A 19133-nucleotide genomic window follows, 5' to 3' on the forward strand; every position below is an offset into this window, starting at 1 on the left:
GAGATGTTTTTGTCCTTAATATGTAATGACTGTACAGTTAAGTTGCAGCTGAATCGCTGTATCAACTTAGAAAAATCTCCTTTTTGACACACAGTCCATGGGCCAGAGCCCAAAATTTCACTTGTCAGCACCACTCAAGGTGACAAAACTTAATTATGATTTTTGAAAAGATCCATGTCTGTAGATTATATTTTGGTATGATAACCCTTCCTGAGTAGCAGCTGGATCATAGTTATCAGCTCATGAAGTTACCCACCCCCTTCAGAAAATTACACTTTAGATGCTGCTGCATATCCTAGATTAGACTCATGTAGAGGATATCTGTCAACGTTTCACAATATTGTCTTTGGTATCATTTTAAGCATTCATTCAAGCTAAGATGTGAATCTTTCTGACCAACATAGAGGTCACTGCAGCTCTTTCAACTATAAACAACACACATTTTTACACAATTTTCGCCTAAATGATATACTATCTTTTAGCCCTGTGTCATCTAGGAACAACAGAGACACAAAATACAAAAACTGGACCATAAGGATTTAGGAAATGTATCACATCTTAGCTTGAATGAATGCTTAAAAGCTCCCCTTTAAAATGATACCAAAGACAATATTGTGAAACATTGACAGATTTCCTGTACATGAGTCTAAACCAGGATATGCAGCAGCATCTAAAATGTAATTTTCTGAAGGGGGTTTTAACTTCATGAGCTGATAACTATGATCCAGCTGCCACTCAGGAAGGGTTATCATACCAAAATATCATCTATAGACATGGATCTTTTCAAAAATGATAAGCAAGTTGTGTCACCTTGAGTGATACTGATATCTGGTCTGGCCCCTGGACTATCACTGTCTCCCCCAGGTTCACTCGTGTGTGTCACAGACCAAGCTCTGTGTGTTAATAAGCTGTTGCAAGTGAGATATGTCAATCAGACTGCAGGAGATGGACACATTCACTCCTCCACACATTTAGATATTTTATAATTAAAGCAATTTCAGCTAAATCTTTCACCCGTGTGGTGGTGGTTTGAACTAATCAGAGACGTCTATGATTTGCTGACCGGCTGCTGTCCACATCCACCCATTCCCTTTTCTTTCTCTCTGTTCTCCCCCCCAGCTCTGTTTCTCACTTCTTTACTGATGTTTAATTTCACAAGCTGTGCTTAATTTAATTAAAAACAGATGTTTGTCTTCTGGCCTGATCTAAATAACAATGAGCTTGGCTGAAAATGCCTTCAGTAAGTATTTACTGATCCAAGGACAGGTCCCCTGACAACCAGCTCAATTGTGTGTCTGCATTATTACTTTTACTTTTCTACAGAGGCCTATGAAAAGTTATGTTAATCGTAACATCTCTTGTGAAGTTATTCTAATTTATTTCTTTTTATTTCATTCATTTTTTTGTGTTGCGCCTCAAAACAAACACAATAAGCTTCAAATTCACTTTGTTTTCAAACTTTTAATCATGATTTAAATAATTATTCTAAGTGAGCTAAAGTTACCTCTAATATTTCTTGGAATAACTGAATTTTATTTCTTGGCCACTTGTTAAATCTGTCAACTCTAATGCATGATGAGCTGATACTAAAGCTTTTATCACAGTTAAACATTACTTTAACTGCTGGAACAAATGGCTTCCCAGATTAGGCGTTTTAAGCAAGACAAGACGTCAGGTTTGCCAGTGTTAATATTAAAGTGATGACTCTGAGGTGGTTTTTCTTTGGAGTGAAGGAAGAAATTCATCCGTTCTCAGGACAGATGTTTTAGCAGTTTGTTGATATTCTGTGGTAATCTGTGCAGCTCTGTATGAACCAAATCATGTGTGCTCCGGTGAGGCGGAGAGAGACAAACCGATGAGGAGAGACAGAGTTGGTGTGGGAGAAATGGTCTCTAAGTTTCAATTAAATTTAATGACACGAAATAAACCGAAGTCGTCATGCAGTATTAAAGCTGACTCCTCCCTTCCTCAGGGCTCCATCCAGCAGCTGCTGCTGAAGTCAGATCCCACCGCCCCGGAAGACCAGTGCGAGGAGGACGATCCTTATGTGAGTTTACATGAAAACATCCACAGTTTTAACTTTGCTCTGAACATCTTTCACAATAAAGTCTTCAAACATGGCACTCTCGCCCCCTCTGCTGGTGGAAAAGGGTCATTGCAGAAAATTATAAACATGCCTCCCCCTCCCTCAAATAAATGAAATAAAATAATAAATCCCCGCTTGCACCCGTGTTTCATCATGACGGAGCCTGTGGGCCTCGGTGAGAGGTCTTAACTCAGTGCGGCCTGATGCTGATTTAAATGCGTGTAAAGAGAAATCCAGCAAATACGTTACCTTTTAAGCTCTTAGTGAACCATAAACAGGCTGCAGGAGTTTTTTTCCCCATTAAACAAAAAAAAAGGTTGTAAAAGTTGCTTTCATTACATGATTTTTTTTTATTTTTTTTGGTGCTTTTAATTTGTTTCTCATTGAATCAGTCCCCCATAGTCCTGTTCTGTTTCTCTCAAGTATCGCTGCAGTTTTTATATGATCAAAATACAACATAAATGTTGAATTTATTGAGATTTCTACCTTGAGGTCACTATAAAAATAGAAAACATCTTTGCCTCTATTAAATTGTGACTCTTTTTTTCTGTAAACTTTTCTGTTTTTCACTGATTAGTCATAGTTTATTCTCAGTATCTAGACAGAGACTGTGGGAACCGTACAAGTTGTTTTTTTACACACATTTTTGGCCCGTTTCCTCATTCAATTTTCTCATCCCGCTGCCCGAACTCAGATGGCATTTGTCTGTCAGCGTTATTTATCTGTCTCTCTCCATGTCTGTCTTCTCATTCCTGTTTATTTGTTTGTTTTGTTGCCCTGCTCCCATGATGCCTCCAGGCCTCTGGATACGGGAGCGGTGATGATGATTATGACGACTTTGAGAGAGTGGATGAAGTGAAGAAGATTGTGGAGGAGCGAGAATATACCATGGTGTGTATATGTACACACACACACAGACAGACAGACAGACAGACAGACAGACAGACAGACAGACAGACAGACAGACAGACAGACAGACAGACAGACAGACAGACAGACAGACAGACAGACAGACAGACAGACAGACAGACAGACAGACAGACACACACACATTTGCACACTGTCCTGGTATTTTGACTTTTAACTGAGCTGGACTTGAACCAAAGAAAACAGCTCTTATCTGTGCAGTCCTGTTGGAGGCTGGAGCGCGGTGATGCTCCCCGCCAACTCTGCCGTGTTGTAAATCTATGAGATCACACAGTGGAGAAGCAGGGGAAATGTTTGTGCTGTTATTACACCTAAACCTAGCGGCTCCCTGGAGCTTTTTCAAAAATATTTGACCTTTTTTTTTTCCTTTTTTTCTTTTTTCCTTTTTTCCTTTTTTCTCTTTCTTTTTTTTCTCTTTTTTCTTTTTTTTCCTTTTTTTCCTTTTTTCTCTTTTTTCCTTTTTTTCATTTTTTCTCTCTTTTTTTTCTCTTTTTTCTTTTTTTTTCCTTTTTTTCCTTTTTTTCCTTTTTTCTCTTTTCTTTTTTTTCTCTTTTTTTCTTTTTCCCTTTTTTCCTTTTTCCTTTTTTTTCCTTTTTTTCCTTTTTTCTCTTTTTTCCTTTTTTTCCTTTTTTCTCTTTTTTCCTTTTTTTCCTTTTTTCTCTTTTCTTTTTTTTCTCTTTTTTTCTTTTCTTTCTTTTTTCTTTTTTTTCCCTTTTTTCCTTTTTCCTTTTTTCTCTTTTTTCTTTTTTTTTCTCCTTTTTCCTTTTTTTCCTTTTTTCTCTTTCTTTTTTTCCTTTTTTTCCTATTTTTTTCTTTTTTCCTTTTTTAATCTCGACATTTCAACTTTTTTCTCGACATTTCAACTTTTTTCTCGAGATTGTACTTCAACATTAATCTCGTCATTTCGACTTTTTTCTCGACATTCCGACTTTTTTCTCGACATTTCGACTTTTTCTCGAAGTACATAATGAAAAAAAAAAATCTTCCCCCAGTTATAACTAATATAGATACATGCAGCATGTGTTGCCTTCATTCTAAGGCTTATACAAGACTTTTCATTTTTTGCGGCTCCAGACATATTTGTTTTTTGTGTTTTTGGTTCAATATGTCTCTTTCAACATTTAGGGTTGCCGACCCCTGACCTAGACTATACCACGGTTAAAAATCAAAGATGTGTCTATGACATCACAGAAACCTCAGCTGTATCAGGCTTTTTGAGCTTGATTTCTAACATTTGGTTAACAGTACATTCATTTTCTTCTACAATCCAACAAAACAGTCGTGTGTAAAATGAAAAAAAAGACAAACAAAGCAAAACAAAGTGTGTGCCACAGATGGTAGCACAAGTCCAAAACACATCAGATGGAGACTGAAGGGAAAATCTATTATTTCTACACTGTTTCTGCAAGATCTGCTGTTCTGATTTAAAATATCTCGAACTTCAAACCTCAGACACAGACTGAGTGAAAAAGTAATACAACTCTGTCTTTCCCGAAGAGTGATTGATTTAAATCTGTCCTGTGACAGCCCTTACATGAACGAGGGGGACATTTTTCAACAAGTTCAGCATAAAAACACACACACTTGCTGGAAACGTGGCCACAGAGCATGACTGATGTACTTCAGATTTGCCCTTAAGGCTTGAATAGAAATATTCAGCAGCTCAGCATTATTTTAAAAGGGGAATAGAAGTTGTTGAAAAATGAGAAGTTGTTACTGCATATTAATCATTGGTAATGACAGTGCTACAAGTCAAAAATATAAAATATATTTGACTTCAGTAGATGGGATTGTTGTAATTAAAAGATGACTGTTTACAGTCTGCTGTTTCACACAACAAGAGCTGTTGCCTGCCAACTAACTGCATTTATGCTCAAAGTGAAAACATTTGCTTGCTTTCGTGCCAAAATTTAAATGAGAAAATTGCTCTTTGACTCATTTCTGCATCATCAGTGCAAATCAACAGCAAGCAAACAACTGCATGTTTGAAAACTGTAGCCTGTGTTTTTGGCATGAAAAATATATTCCAAGTTGTCACGACTAAAAACATTTGATCTTAGCAAGTTCTTTTATTCATTCTTTTGAAAGATGACAGATTTTTTCCCCCTCCATCATGATTTACAGCCCCTTCCTGAACCTGACCCCACTTACACCAGCCCGGTCCGAGCTCCCCCCACCGAGGGCTCGCTGAGTGACGACGAAGACATGGAGGAGAGTTCTGGACAAGAGACGGAGACGTCCACAACAACAGGTAAGAACACAAATATTCTGTTCACATCAGCTCCGTCTGAAAGGCAGCAAATATACATTATTTAGCAGATTTATTGTTTCAAACAAGTCTCAAGCTTGAATATATTCAATAATTTATACATTTCATTCAATTTTTATTTTATTTATTAATATATAATATAAATATAGCATAATAATATAGTAATATCTAGGGGTGTCACGGTACACACAAGTCACGGTTCGGTACGTACCTCGGTTTAGGGGTCACGGTTCGGTACGGGTTCGGTACGGGTTCGGTACAACGGGAAAAAAAATACAAAAAGTCCCAAATGTATAAGACGAGTTTTTTCTTCCTTTATTTTGATCATAGCATTTGAAAGTTAAAGTTTGTTCAATTGGCTACAAAACTAAAAAGCATCTCTTATTAAAGTGTAAAATAAATAGAATAAAACATTTAACTTGTGCATAAGTATTTTTAATTTTACCACGGACTGGTTTATGTGAGCGCGGGATGGGACATTGTAACGAGGTTCGAGCACTTTTAATAAATACTTGAACCCGGGCTCCTCTACTGCTGCATATGGGCAGAGCTGTCTGGGGGCGGAGCATTCTCCATGGGCCTTATGATAGTCATTTTAACGTTCAACAACACCTCATCCTACCCATCAACTACATTTATTCTCACTTTTATTGAGCCAAGCCTATAGGCCTATGCTGCAGAAACACACACACACACACACACACACACACACACACACACACACACACACACACACACACACACACACACACACACACACACACACACAGACACACACACACAGACACAGAGGCCTGACAGCTGTCAATCACATGGAGCTGAAAACTCAGATAGTCACGGACTGACTCAGTTCATTCTTTGATACAATTTAAATACAAAAAAAACCATAACTGGTCTAAAATTACACAATCTATTTAGATAGATATAGACACAGCGGTCTATAACATCATTTCTGAGCTCTATAACAGAGAATAGACTCGGCGGTCTCGTTGACAACAACACAAAGCTCATTCAAATAGGCAGCTGGTCAAAAATACCACAACATTATAAAGAAATTATTTATGAAGGTTACACTGACTCACCAACGGTAGTTGACTCTTCCATAACCCAAAATAATCCAGGTAACGTGAAAAACGGGGTAACATTCAAAACTTTGTACAAATTTAGTCCTCTTTTAAACTTTAGCGCTAATCTCCTTCACGGCAAATTTGCTGTGACTGTTAAGGCTGATTTATGGTACCGCGTTACACCAACGCAGCGCCTACGGCGAAGGTTGCGCGTCGCCGCATAACCTCGCCGTAGACTGCGCCGTACCCTATGGCGTATGCCCTGCGTCGATTTAACGCAGAACCATAAATCAGGCTTTACACCCAATCCGCGTTGGCTCACGGCCCTGATGCGTTCAGGACAGTTGTAAATTCAGAATTAGAACATTTTATCGTTATTATAGCCTACAATTTATGATGATATATGAATTGCACATATATTTATTGATATGCACAGACTAGCACACATTTAGGTCTGTAATGGAACGTGACTGTTGATATTTATAAGGGGAAAAAAAAACGATGATTGATTTTTTTTTTTTTTTAACTCAGTCAGACGTATTCGTCGTATGACTGCGTGCACCGAACCGTGACGCCCGTACCGTGACGGGACGGGACGAATACAAATACCGTTACACCCCTAGTAATATCCTAATATAACATAATTTTTATAAAATATTATAACATATAACCAAATGATATCACCATACTATAATATATAACAATATAATAATACTATAGTTTAACATCCCATGAAATTTCATAACTTAATATAATAATACACTATGAAACAATATATCATGATAATGCCAGGAATAATTATTAGAGTTAGAATTGGTAATTTATGTATTGCAATGAGGGGTGAGGTCAGACCGGGGCATCAGGGAAATTGTTTGTTGTTTCAAACAAGTTTCAAGCTCGAATACATTCAATAATTTATACATTTCATTCTAGACGTTTTGTGTCAACAGAGAAAACAGGATTTTCACTTGTTGCAGATTCAGATTTAACCAGCAGATGGTGCTAAAGAGGCAATGCAGCTGCTATTAAAACAGTCTTGTTTTCCAGTCCCAGTTCGTCCCACTACTCACCAGCCTGCACTACTCACATCACGTGCTCCCACTCCTGAATCCGGCACTGTAAGTTTCCATTTTCTCTATTTTTCATGTAACAGGCAGTACTCGAGTTGAGGGGGGATGGCATCCCCCCCCTGAAATAAAAACGGTCAAAATCATCCCCCCTGTAAAACTGCCATCCCCCCTTTCCATCCCTTATGTAATTTCATCAATGAATGTGGTTTTACTGCTATTTCAACATTTAAAGTCATCACCAGAAAAATTTGACAATTTTCACCTGTTTCATGTAAATTTTCACTTGAAATAAGTAGGAAAATCTGCCAGTGGGACAAGATTTATCTTCTTATTACAAGCAAAAAAATCTTGTTCCACTGGCAGATTTTTCTACTTATTTCAAGTGAAAATCTACTTGAAACAGGTGAAAATTGTTGTTTTTTCCAGTGATGAGTCTTGTTTTAAGTGTAATGAGATTTTTTTTACTAAAATGAGACGTTTTAACTAGAGATAAGACAAATATTCTTGTTAAGATTTTGAGTTTTTGCAGTGATCCATTTTACTTATCCTGTCAAGGACAGAGTCATATTGATAAGTTCAGAAAACTGTTTTTTATTGTTGTGTTTTGATGTATTTGATGTAAGCCCAGTGGATATTTAAAGCTTACAGAAGGCTGCATTTAACTGCTGCTATGTCATTCCTGCAGTATTTCTGCAGGTGTTTTGGTCAGTGCTATTATTTGTAATATATTATATTATATTATTTGTATCAGCACAAATTATCTGTCCCCATATGATAAAATCCACCATCCCCCCTGATTTTTTTTTTTTTTTTACAACTCGAGTACTGGTAACAGGTGTTGAACATTTTCAGTTTCTTCATCTTTATTGCTGCCATGCTGTGGTCCGGTGGATTAAGGAATGAATCCAGCTGTCTGTTAAATGTTTAGTCCCCTCAGGTGTTTCCAGGACTAAAGGGGGACCCAGGACTACCTGGCCCCCCAGGGCCCCCCGGGCCTCCAGGACAGGCCTCAGGAGGAGCTGGGGACCCGGGACCCCGAGGTCCGCAGGGACCAGAGGGGCCGGAGGGAACTCCCGGGCTTCCAGGGACAGAGGGACAGCCCGTGAGTGTTCATCTGCTCCTTTACTCAATTGGAAGCGCTGAACATTATAAACTTCTGATCAAAATCTTAAGACCACATAAGAAATTGCAAAATTGTGCATGTTGCACTTCTGGATCTTAAGAAGGTTTTTAGTGGAGCTTCAAGATGCAAAAAAGAAGAAATTGGAGCAAGAGACCAAAAGGTTTGAGAAGGCAATTTATTGAAAACAATTTAACTGAAACAGGCTGTTCATCAGCTGACCAGAAGTTTAAGACCATAGCACAAAGAAAACCCTAAAAACGCCCTCGAAACAGAAATTAAAGGGTAAAACAAACCACTCAGTAATGAGAAGCTCCTACATTGTTCTTGATCACCTCAAAAATTCATTGGGGCATGCTTGATGAGAGAGTAAACTCTCCTTCCATCATCCCCAAATGTTCTCAGTTGGGTTGAGATCATGGGAACACGCAGGATGGGTTCTCCTGGTTTGAGTCCTCCGTCAGGCGGTCTATGTGAGCTGCAGCATCGTCCTGTTGAAACACGGTCATCACCGCACGGACGAGGTTCCCTCACGCCTGAAAATGTAATAAAATTTTCACTTAACCCAATCGAAAATGTAATAAAACCCAATAATGTAATAACTTCACCAATAACGTAATAAAATATCCTGATGGATATTGTAATAACATTTTTACCGATAATGTAATACCTTATTACATTATTGGGAATTTATTACATTTTCAGGTGGGTCTTTTTTTTTTCCAAAACTGATAATGTAATATTTGACAAATAATGTTATATATATGTTCATTTTCAGTCCAGAGTTCTACATTTTGTGTTTTAGGTATCTAAGAATGTTATATACGCTGGACTTGAAACACCAGAATGACTATTGGGTTAAATTGCAGACTTTGAGTACCATGTAATAAATTCCCAATAACGTAATAAGGTATTACATTATCAGTAAAAATGTTATTACAATATCAGTCAGGATATTTTATTACTTTATTGGTGAAGTTATTACATTATTGGGTTCTATTACATTTTCGATTGAGTTAAGTGCAAGTTTTATTACATTTTCAGGAAATTATTACATTATAGGGTGCTACACGCCCCCTCCACAGGTGGCATCTCCTTGTCATGCCAGTAACCTTGGCAACCATCAGGACCATCAAGGTTACATCTGTTCTCCTCAGAGAATTAAACGTTGTTCCACCTTTTTAATATCCCATGTTTGTTGCTCCCTTGCAAAGTCCAAACGGGGGATTTAGTTGCGTTGGAGGAGACGTGGCCTTTAGACGTTTCTGTTTTTGAAGCCCTTCCCTCGCAGAAGCCGTCTGGTGGTTATTGGGCAGCAGTCAGCGCCAGTGATGGCCTTAGTTATGGTCGATTATAGTCTCGTGTCTTGATGGACAGCCATTCAGATCATCACCAGGGCTGATGAAGTTGTTTCTGGTCTACAACTTCACTTTTTTGTTCCATAACCCTCAGGATCTTTTAAAAAATTCAAAATGACTGTTTTACTGCATCCAACCTCAGCAGCGATGGCGCGTTGTGAGACCTCGCTGCTGCAGCTCAACAATCCTACAGCGCTCAAATGACATGGAATTCAAATTTTGGGCAGATTTTGGCTTTTAAAGGTCTTGGGACTGCTGATCAGCTGATGAACAGCCCATCTCAGTTAAACTGATGTTTTCAACAAACTGCATGCTCATTTCTTTCTTTTCTTTCTTTCTTTCTTTCTTTCTTTCTTTCTTTCTTTCTTTCTTTCTTTCTTTCTTTCTTTCTTTCTTTCTTTCTTTCTTTCTTTCTTTCTTTCTTTCTTTCTTTCTTTCTTTCTTTCTTTCTTTCTTTCTTTCTTTCTTTCTTTCTTTCTTTCTTTCTTTCTTTCTTTCTCTAAATGAAAGGATTACACACCCAACACACACATACAAAATTGAAATGCTGCTGTTAAGTTAAAATTTAGTTTTAGTTAAGTTGAGTCAGGATGTTTTTAAATTTCATTTCCCACTGCACTGTTGTTACATGTGTCCTGAAAATGACAAATAAAACTCGTATCGTATTTCTTTTCCCTCTTTCTCCCATTTCTACTTTGTGCACTTTGAAGCTCGACTTAGAACCTCTATAAGATCCAGCAGTGCAAAATTAAGATTTTGATCAGGAGTGCATCCTCAGACTGCTGTTCATCAGTTTCACATGTGAGAGTGTATAACACTGGGTCTGTTTGTCTGTTTGTCTGTTCTTCAGGGAAGTAAAGGAGAAACTGGTGTCCAAGTAAGTAAAATCCTTCTGGTCTCTTAGCTATTTTCTTCTTTTCAGGGACTCTCTTAACTAGGGTTGCCACCCGTCCCGTAAAATACGGAATTGTCCTTTATTTGAGAAAAAAATGTTGCGTCCCGTATTGAACTAATACGGGACACGATTTGTACCATATTTTCATTAACCTTTACACCATATTCTAGTTGAATTATTGAAATAAATTAACTTTTACACCATATTCTAGTTGAATTATTGAAATAAGTTAACTCTTACACCATATTCTAGTTGAATTATTGAAATAAGTTAACTCTTACACCATATTCTAGTTGAATTATTGAAATAAATAAACTTTTACACCATATTCTAGTTGAATTATTGAAATAAGTTAACTTTTACACCATATTCTAGTTGAATTATTGAAATAAATTAACTTTTACACCATATTCTAGTTGAATTATTGAAATAAGTTAACTTTTACACCATATTCTAGTTGAATTATTGAAATAAGTTAACTTTTACACTATATTCTAGTTGAATTATTGAAATAAGTTGACTTTTACACCATATTCTAGTTGAATTATTGAAATAAATTAACTTTTACACCATATTCTAGTTGAATTATTGAAATAAATTAACTTTTACACCATATTCTAGTTGAATTATTGAAATAAGTTAACTTTTACACTATATTCTAGTTGAATTATTGAAATAAGTTAACTTTTACACCATATTCTAGTTGAATTATTGAAATAAATTAACTTTTACACCATATTCTTCACCTGTAGGCTATATTACATCTGGGCTGATGTGGACATACAGAGCATATGAGGATATTTCAGTTGCTAGTATGGTTGGCTGTCTGTACAGTGATGAAAATTCAATGCTATTAAAGCACTTTAAACTTTAAATCAAAGCATTTTGTTTTTTCATATAAAATAAACACATTTTTATTCAGTTTAGAAGTTTTGGGGCTTTTTTTTGGCTCCTGCGCTGCTGAAATCAGGGCGTCCCTTATTTCTATTTCTGAAAGGTGGCAACCCTACTCTTAACAGTCTCCGGTTAAACCGGTGCGTGTCTGTCTGAATTTTAAACTCACAGGTTTTCTTTTAGAGAGCTACACCTCATTAGTTCTGCCACTGCTGCTGATATGACACGTCTACCTTTTCCTGAACTATTACGCTGCAGTCAAGTCTCGGCTCCAGTCCTGGCATCATTATCTGTGCTATTATTACATCTCGTGTCCGATTAGGCGTTAAACACAGGTGTGACCATCTTTTGTCCAGGGACCAGCAGGATTTCCGGGGCTGGAAGGAGAACCTGGTCCAAAGGGAGAAAAGGTACACAGTAACACTATTTGATAATGGAAAATGTCCGGTTAGATGCACTGTTGTAAAGATAAACCTCTAATCAATACTGACTAGAAATTGCTAATGTTTCTCTAAGGGTGATCATGGTGTTGGACAACCCGGCCCTCCAGGTCCTCCTGGACCTCCTGGATCTCGTAGCAAGTCCATGGTTTGTTGTTAAATACCCCTTTTTTTACCTTTTTCATGAGTGTAAAGCCTTCTGGACCTGACACAAACCCTCTAATCCTTGTGAATGAACTCATGAATACGACTGATCACGTGTGTTTATCAGGAGGGGTCCGGATTTGAGGATTTTGACAGCGATGCAGAGATTATTCGGGTAATTGAACTGATCTCAGTCCCTCACATTTGTCATTGGCTGAAAGAGTAGCTGCAAAGTACCTTATCTCCCTTTTGTGAGGCTAAACACATGGTGTTGTGTTACCAGGGTCCCCCGGGGCCTCCGGGCCCCCCAGGACTGCCAGGACCGCAGGGCGCTCCATCTGACGATCTCTTTCTTGGACCCGCTGGGGCTCCTGGCAAAGATGGGAAGGACGGAGAGAGGGGGGAAACGGGACTTCCTGTGAGTTCATTATTCTTTCTTCAGGCCCAATTTGAAAATGAAACAAACTTCATATATTTCAAATCAAGACCTTACACTAGAGTTTGTTTATTAACACTTTATCGTGATAGCTGAATAATCTGGTTAAACTGGTACAGGAACATGTATTTTCATTTTTATGGAGATGCTCTGATACACATAAAACACAACTTTCTTTTATTAAGTAAAAAGTATTTCTGTTGACTCTCATCTGCTCATCATCCTCCAAAACCATCCTTAACCCAGTTCTACCCCTAGTCCTGCTCCAAGAGACTTCCCACATCTTACTATGGGTTAATATAGTGATAAAAGTAAAAGAGAGAAAGCATACACACTTTAGAAATGAATTGTTGTTAATACAGCTACACATTGATGAAACAATCCTGCAGTCCTGCATAAAGAGGACTGTATGAAACAATAACTTATCTCAGAAAATAGCAGTTAAATAAGATGTACAGGACTGTCTCAGAAAATTAGAATATTGTGATAAAGTTCTTTATTTTCTGTAATGCAATTAAAAAAACAAAAATGTCATACATTCTGGATTAATTACAAATCAACTGAAATATTGCAAACCTTTTATTATTTTAATATTGCTGATTATGGCTTACAGTTTAAGATTAAGATTCCCAGAATATTCAAATGTTTTGAGATAGGATATTTGAGTTTTCTTAAACTGTAAGCCATGATCAGAAATATTAAAATAATAAAAGGCTTGCAATATTTAAGTTGATTTGTAATGAATCCAGAATGTATGACATTTATGTTTTTGAAATTGCATTACAGAAAATCACTATATTCTAATTTTCTGAGACAGTCCTGTATAAATGACATAGTTTATTCTGTAAATTTATTCTGTACATTTATTCTGTTAGGGTGTAAGAAAGGTTTCTGTTTTTAAATTGAACATGGCGTTCTGCAGCCTTCTGGTACCAGAGGAGATTTCAAAGTGCGACTCAGCAGTTCAGCCAGATCAAACTGAGGTTACGAACACATTCTGAACCGTTCTTGATCAGGTAGTGTGTTGTAAGTCTGCTATTTTATAACAAATAGCAGTCAGAGAAAATGCCTGGACTTAAGGTGGTATATACGGTGGCCGACAAGGGCCAAACGCACTGCAACGGCCTAATACATCTCAGTTAAGGAAAATGGCTTCAAGTACAGAAACGATTCAAATTCACAAACTCAAAACGAGGTACAAAAAGAGGAACAAATGAAAAAACGTGCTGCAAAAAACAAAGACAAATGCAGCATCATCAAACGCGCTGCAAATAGAGAAACGATGCAAAGCACAAAGCGATATAAAACAAGAAACCATCTTCAAAAGAAAAACGCTTCATAACCGGTTATCAAACCTGCAGGGGGCGCTCTCAGCATAACAGCTCAATTGACAGACACAAAGGATGTAGAGAGAGACCGAACAGCTGACTGTAACGTTAAAATATAATAAAGAAACGTCTCGTTATGTACAGCGTTGTACAGTGATATAAACCACATTATATCACATTACCGTTCCCGCTGTATGTTTAAACCATGGATGTAAACACTGTGGTTCAGTCAGCTGTTCGGTCTCGGCTGAGAGCGCCCCCTGCAGGTTTGGTAACCGGTTATGAAGCGTTTTTCTTTTGAAGATGGTTTCTTGTTTTATATCGTTTTGTGCTTTGCATCGTTTCTCTATTTGCAGTGCGTTTGATGATTCTGCATTTGTCTTTGTTTTTGCATCACGTTTTTTCATTTGCACCACGTTCCTCTTTTTGTACCTCGTTTTGAGTTTGTGAATTTGAATCGTTTCTGTACTTGAAGCTGTTTTCCTTAACTGAGACGCATTAGGCCGTTGCAGTGCGTTTGGCCCTTGGGGCCACCGTAGGTATAAGAGCGAGAGGCTTGATTCCTTTTTTTTCTCTTTTTAAAAGAAGAGTCAGGAGATTTATATGTACAGTAATACTCCACAAAGGATTGCCCTCTGCCGCTCTTTGCTTCTCATATTGATAGACTGAGTTGGAGTGCTTGCGTTGCTGACCTGAGTTCTGTTTTCAGGTGATTGAGGAGTGGTATAGCACCTCTGGTTCTGGTCAGGTATCATCCCTCCCCTCTAAAACAAGGGGCAGATAAGACAGAATTTCCTCCCAACTGTCTCACTGTTCATTCACTGCTCTCCTGCCAGTGCTTGCTGCACAGTCTGTGAAACATTTTACCATTTTTTAGATGTACGTACACGTGAATTGACATTTAAAGCCCTTTAAAACGTGTCTCTAAAGCTCGATACCTGGCAGCCTCCTGGTCAGAGCTCATTTCAAACCTCCATGGGTCATGTTCTCTGTGCTCTTAGGCTTTTGGCAGGAACGACAGTGATGAACAACAAAAGCTTTAGTACGTTTTTCAGCTCTAGCATCCATTGGGGGAAATGTGTCTTCTCTCTTTTAAATTGTAGAGGCTTTTACTAACCGTGTTTGATTTATTCACTGGCTAACCATGTTCAGTTGTTTTAGCATCATGATAGAATAGGGCTGGGCGATATAGACCAAAAGTCATATCTCGATATTTTCTAGCTGAATGGCGATACTCGATATATATCGATATTTTTTCTGTGCCATAATTGGGGTTTCCCCCAAAGCATTATAGCATAGCATCTCTGTTAGCTTCATTTTTTCTAAGGCAAACCCTTAAAAAAACAGTCAGTTTTAATAGAAAGCTTCGTGCCAAATGTCACACAGGTTCCTTTATTAACAGGTCTGCACAATATCAAAATGTATAAAACATATGAAATAAAAATAAACTGCCTGCATATATAAAATAAAAATGCTTCTTGAATAAAATAAAACAAATATCCCTTTCCTGCATAACAATTAAATCCAAATACACTGTGCAATTAATAAAATGTAGACAGTAACAGGCAGACTTTTCCACTGAGGTTGACAGTTGTGCAAATAACAAAACATTTGTGCAAATCTCATAAAACATTCAAGTCAATTTGTCACAAAATAAGCTATATCAAAATAAAAAATAAAAAAAAATTAAAATATATATATATATTTTTTTTTTTAAATCTATATAAGCGATATTGTCTCGTACCATATCGCGTTTGAAAATATATCGATATATATTAAAATCTCGATATATCGCCCAGCCCTATGATAGAATCATTTAAGTTCCCGTCACATCACAGGCTTTGATTATACATTTTCATTTCAATTGGTTCTTTACATGCTTACTTACAATTTTCATGTTTTTTTTTTAAATATGCAGCATTTTTATGAAAAACCATATTTTGTAGTATGTTTTTTTTTTTTAATTTACTATCTACATATGTAACTAAACTCTACAGTATAAATACAGTGTTGCCTTTCTCGCAGGGGGTTGATGGAAAAGATGGCGAATCAGGGTCTGCTGGGGAGAAGGGAGACAAGGTGAGGCTAATAACATCACCATGTACCCTGACTCACACATTCAAGCTGCTTCTCTCACTTTAAGGTCACTTGTTAACTCTTGTGTTCCTGGTTTGAACATTTCCGGTGGTGTAAACACCGACTTGACCAAATGAAATCTATGTGAACCAATCACAGCTTTGACTTGGCTCCTGCATGTGTGTGATTTCCACCATGCTGCCTTTACCATGATCCCACTCTGATTTCCCTTGGGCGAGCCTCTTGGGTCTGTTAGCAAAAACAATTACAAACCAAGAAACCATGGAGCACAAAGAGGCGAGCTCTTAACGAGCCGACCCTGCGGACTGATGGAGCCGAAAGGCTGGAGTGTAAACAAGTCTTTGTTGCAGGAGCCGCTCTGCTTTTTAATGCCAACCGTGAGCAAGCGTGTGTCTCAGGTGAACGCTGAAGCTAATGTGATGTTATTATATTTCATTTGCTTGTTAATAGGGAGAGCCTGGTGTGAGCGGACAACCAGGACCCAAGGTGAGATGTGTTCACTGCCCGTTTGACTGGATAATGAACCATCTTTACATCATCAGCAATGATAATTATGCTGGTGTTTCATACTGTCATTCAGAGGTGTCAAGTAACAAAGTACAAATACTTTGTTACCTTACTTAAGTAGAAATTTTGGTTGTCTATACTTCACTGGAGTAATTATTTTTCAGACGACTTTTTACTTTTTACTCCTTACATTTTAAAAACAGCCTCGTTACTCTATTTCATTTCTGCCTTTAAATAAAATCTATCCAGTTAAATTGCTCCATCCGGATAGAGTGAATTTGGTTGTGGTTGTTTCAGATGTTCTTGTCCAGTTTTGTTCTTACATCCGTTCCCTCAGATTCTTGCAACTAAACTTGGATGTACATTCCAATAAAGGTTAGGATAAATGATAACATGCCTGAAGTTTGACTTTTTGCACCATTACAATACTTATAGGCAACTAGTCATCATATCTCCTGCTCTCTGAAACACATGTTAATGCTCAATGGTACACATATATGGTTCTTTAATGTATTTGCATTATACTAAGATGCATTCATTTTCAATGGCTTTTGTCCTTAATGGCTTTTGTCCTCCTTACTTTACTTTTACTTTTATACTTTAAGTAGTTTTGAAACCATTACTTTCATATTTTTACTTGAGTAAAAAACTTGAGTTGATACTTCAACTTCTACAGGAGTATTTTTAAACTCTAGTATCTATACTTCTACCTGAGTAATGAATGTGAATACTTTTGACACCTCTGCTGTCATTGCAGCCAGTAACACAGGACATTATATATATAATATATAGTGCAGATGATGTAATGCATGTATATGATTCTCTCTGTCAGGGAGATCAGGGCTCAGCAGGGTTTCCAGGTCTACCGGGGTCATCAGGTCCTGAAGGCCACCCTGGTCCCAGGGGTCCACCTGGCCCTCCCGGACCCCCAGGGCCGCCCTTGGGAAGAGGATCTTCCCCCACGTTTGAGGTAGACTGGACTGGCAAATCTGCATTTCAATCCACTCAGTTTTTATTTTGCCCTTGTTTTCTCACACGACCTTAACCGGGTCATTAACAGAAGGTTGTCTTTTCTTTTTTGAGGACCTGGAAGGATCTGGGATGCTCTTGGATGACTTTGCACTAATGGCAACTCGAGGTCAACAGGTACAAGTGAAGTGCAATATGAGCGCAGCAGTCTCTTATCATGTGATCATGTCGTTTACACTCGGTACGCTAACCTGCTTCCTCTTATAGGGGCCGCCAGGTGTTCCTGGACCTGGAGGACCCAAGGTAAGATATTCCTGCATGTGAACTTGTATAGGGCCGGGGATCGATTCAAATGTCAAGAATCGATTCGATTCCGATTCTTAAGATTCAGAATCGATTATCAAGATTTGATTCGATCCGATTCCGATATTGATTTGGGTTACTGTTATTAAAACTGTTTTTTGAGCTGTTGCATGAATTATATGACTGTAGTTGTGCAAAATATTACTACTAGTATTATATTGAGATTCAACAGCAAGTATTGCAGCTAATGATGCTGTAAGGACCAATCAGCTCCCAGAATGCTGATAGAACTGCTTTCAGAAACATCGTGGGTCAGAATTACCAAACAGATCCAGGGAGGAAACAGAGACGGATGAAATCGGTTTTATTTTTTCCCACATTCCGTTTTTATTTGTTCCATTTTCGGTCTATTTTGGTTTTTAATTTTTGAGCATTTGGTTTTTAGCATTTTTTGCAAATGTAACCCCAAGACAGTATATAAAGTAATGAAATATAGACTTTATTTATGCAATTATAACCTAACACTTTAATGTTTTCATACCTTTAAACATATTTAAAGGCAAAATATGGCACCAGTTATTCTCGTGTCCAACAAAACATTCCTTTTTTGGGGGTAAACAAAAAAATAACCAAAAGTTTTAATGTAATGATGAAAAAAAAAATACATAAATAAATAAAATTTAAAAAAAAAAAAAAAAAAATCGATTTTTAGACATATGAATCGATTTTTAGGAATTAATATGAGAATCGATTTAGAATTGGGAAATCGATTTTTTCAACACAGGCCTAAACATGTACTCGCCAGTGATACTGGACAGACAGACGTAAACTGCATTTTACTAACCCTGTGATGTTTTCATGCTCGGCCTGTGGTCATGTTGGGATCAGGGAAGCTTCCAGTTACTGAGTGGTGCTTTTTATATTGTATACAAACGTATACATTTGTTTCTAATGATTTTTTTGTTCCCATTTCATGCCTATCACAGGGTGAAGACGGTTTAGACGGCCTCCCAGGAAAGCCAGGGCCAACGGTGAGTGGGATGTCTGCTGATATGTCATCTGTTCCCGTGTTATGCTTCTTAAGACGTCAGCGATATCTCGGCACAGATCAGAAAAGCTGCTTAGTCTCCAGCCTTGAGGTTTTATCAGAGCTGTTGACTGAAGGGCCTCGTGGTGATGAGGGACTCCAGATTTCTGACTGCATGCTGTTTTAAGAGGGCAGG

At 37.7% G+C, this 19133-nt stretch overlaps 1 protein-coding gene across 1 annotated transcript in view; it reads left to right on the top strand.

Moving 5' to 3' along the window:
* LOC133423039 (collagen alpha-1(XVIII) chain-like) overlaps positions 1 to 19133 on the top strand; it is an 82546-nt gene that overhangs the window by 47358 nt on the left and 16055 nt on the right. Inside the window, exons 6-21 of the mRNA XM_061713127.1 lie at positions 1973 to 2047; positions 2885 to 2977; positions 5138 to 5264; positions 7397 to 7467; positions 8348 to 8521; positions 10748 to 10774; positions 12043 to 12096; positions 12203 to 12274; positions 12398 to 12445; positions 12554 to 12688; positions 16060 to 16113; positions 16582 to 16617; positions 17471 to 17608; positions 17722 to 17784; positions 17875 to 17910; positions 18897 to 18941. Coding sequence (XP_061569111.1) covers positions 1973 to 2047; positions 2885 to 2977; positions 5138 to 5264; positions 7397 to 7467; positions 8348 to 8521; positions 10748 to 10774; positions 12043 to 12096; positions 12203 to 12274; positions 12398 to 12445; positions 12554 to 12688; positions 16060 to 16113; positions 16582 to 16617; positions 17471 to 17608; positions 17722 to 17784; positions 17875 to 17910; positions 18897 to 18941 — 1248 coding nt within the window. The remainder of the gene's footprint in view (positions 1 to 1972; positions 2048 to 2884; positions 2978 to 5137; positions 5265 to 7396; positions 7468 to 8347; positions 8522 to 10747; positions 10775 to 12042; positions 12097 to 12202; positions 12275 to 12397; positions 12446 to 12553; positions 12689 to 16059; positions 16114 to 16581; positions 16618 to 17470; positions 17609 to 17721; positions 17785 to 17874; positions 17911 to 18896; positions 18942 to 19133) is intronic.

This window comes from Cololabis saira, chromosome 22 (assembly GCF_033807715.1).
Source record: "Cololabis saira isolate AMF1-May2022 chromosome 22, fColSai1.1, whole genome shotgun sequence".
NCBI lineage: Eukaryota > Metazoa > Chordata > Actinopteri > Beloniformes > Belonidae > Cololabis > Cololabis saira.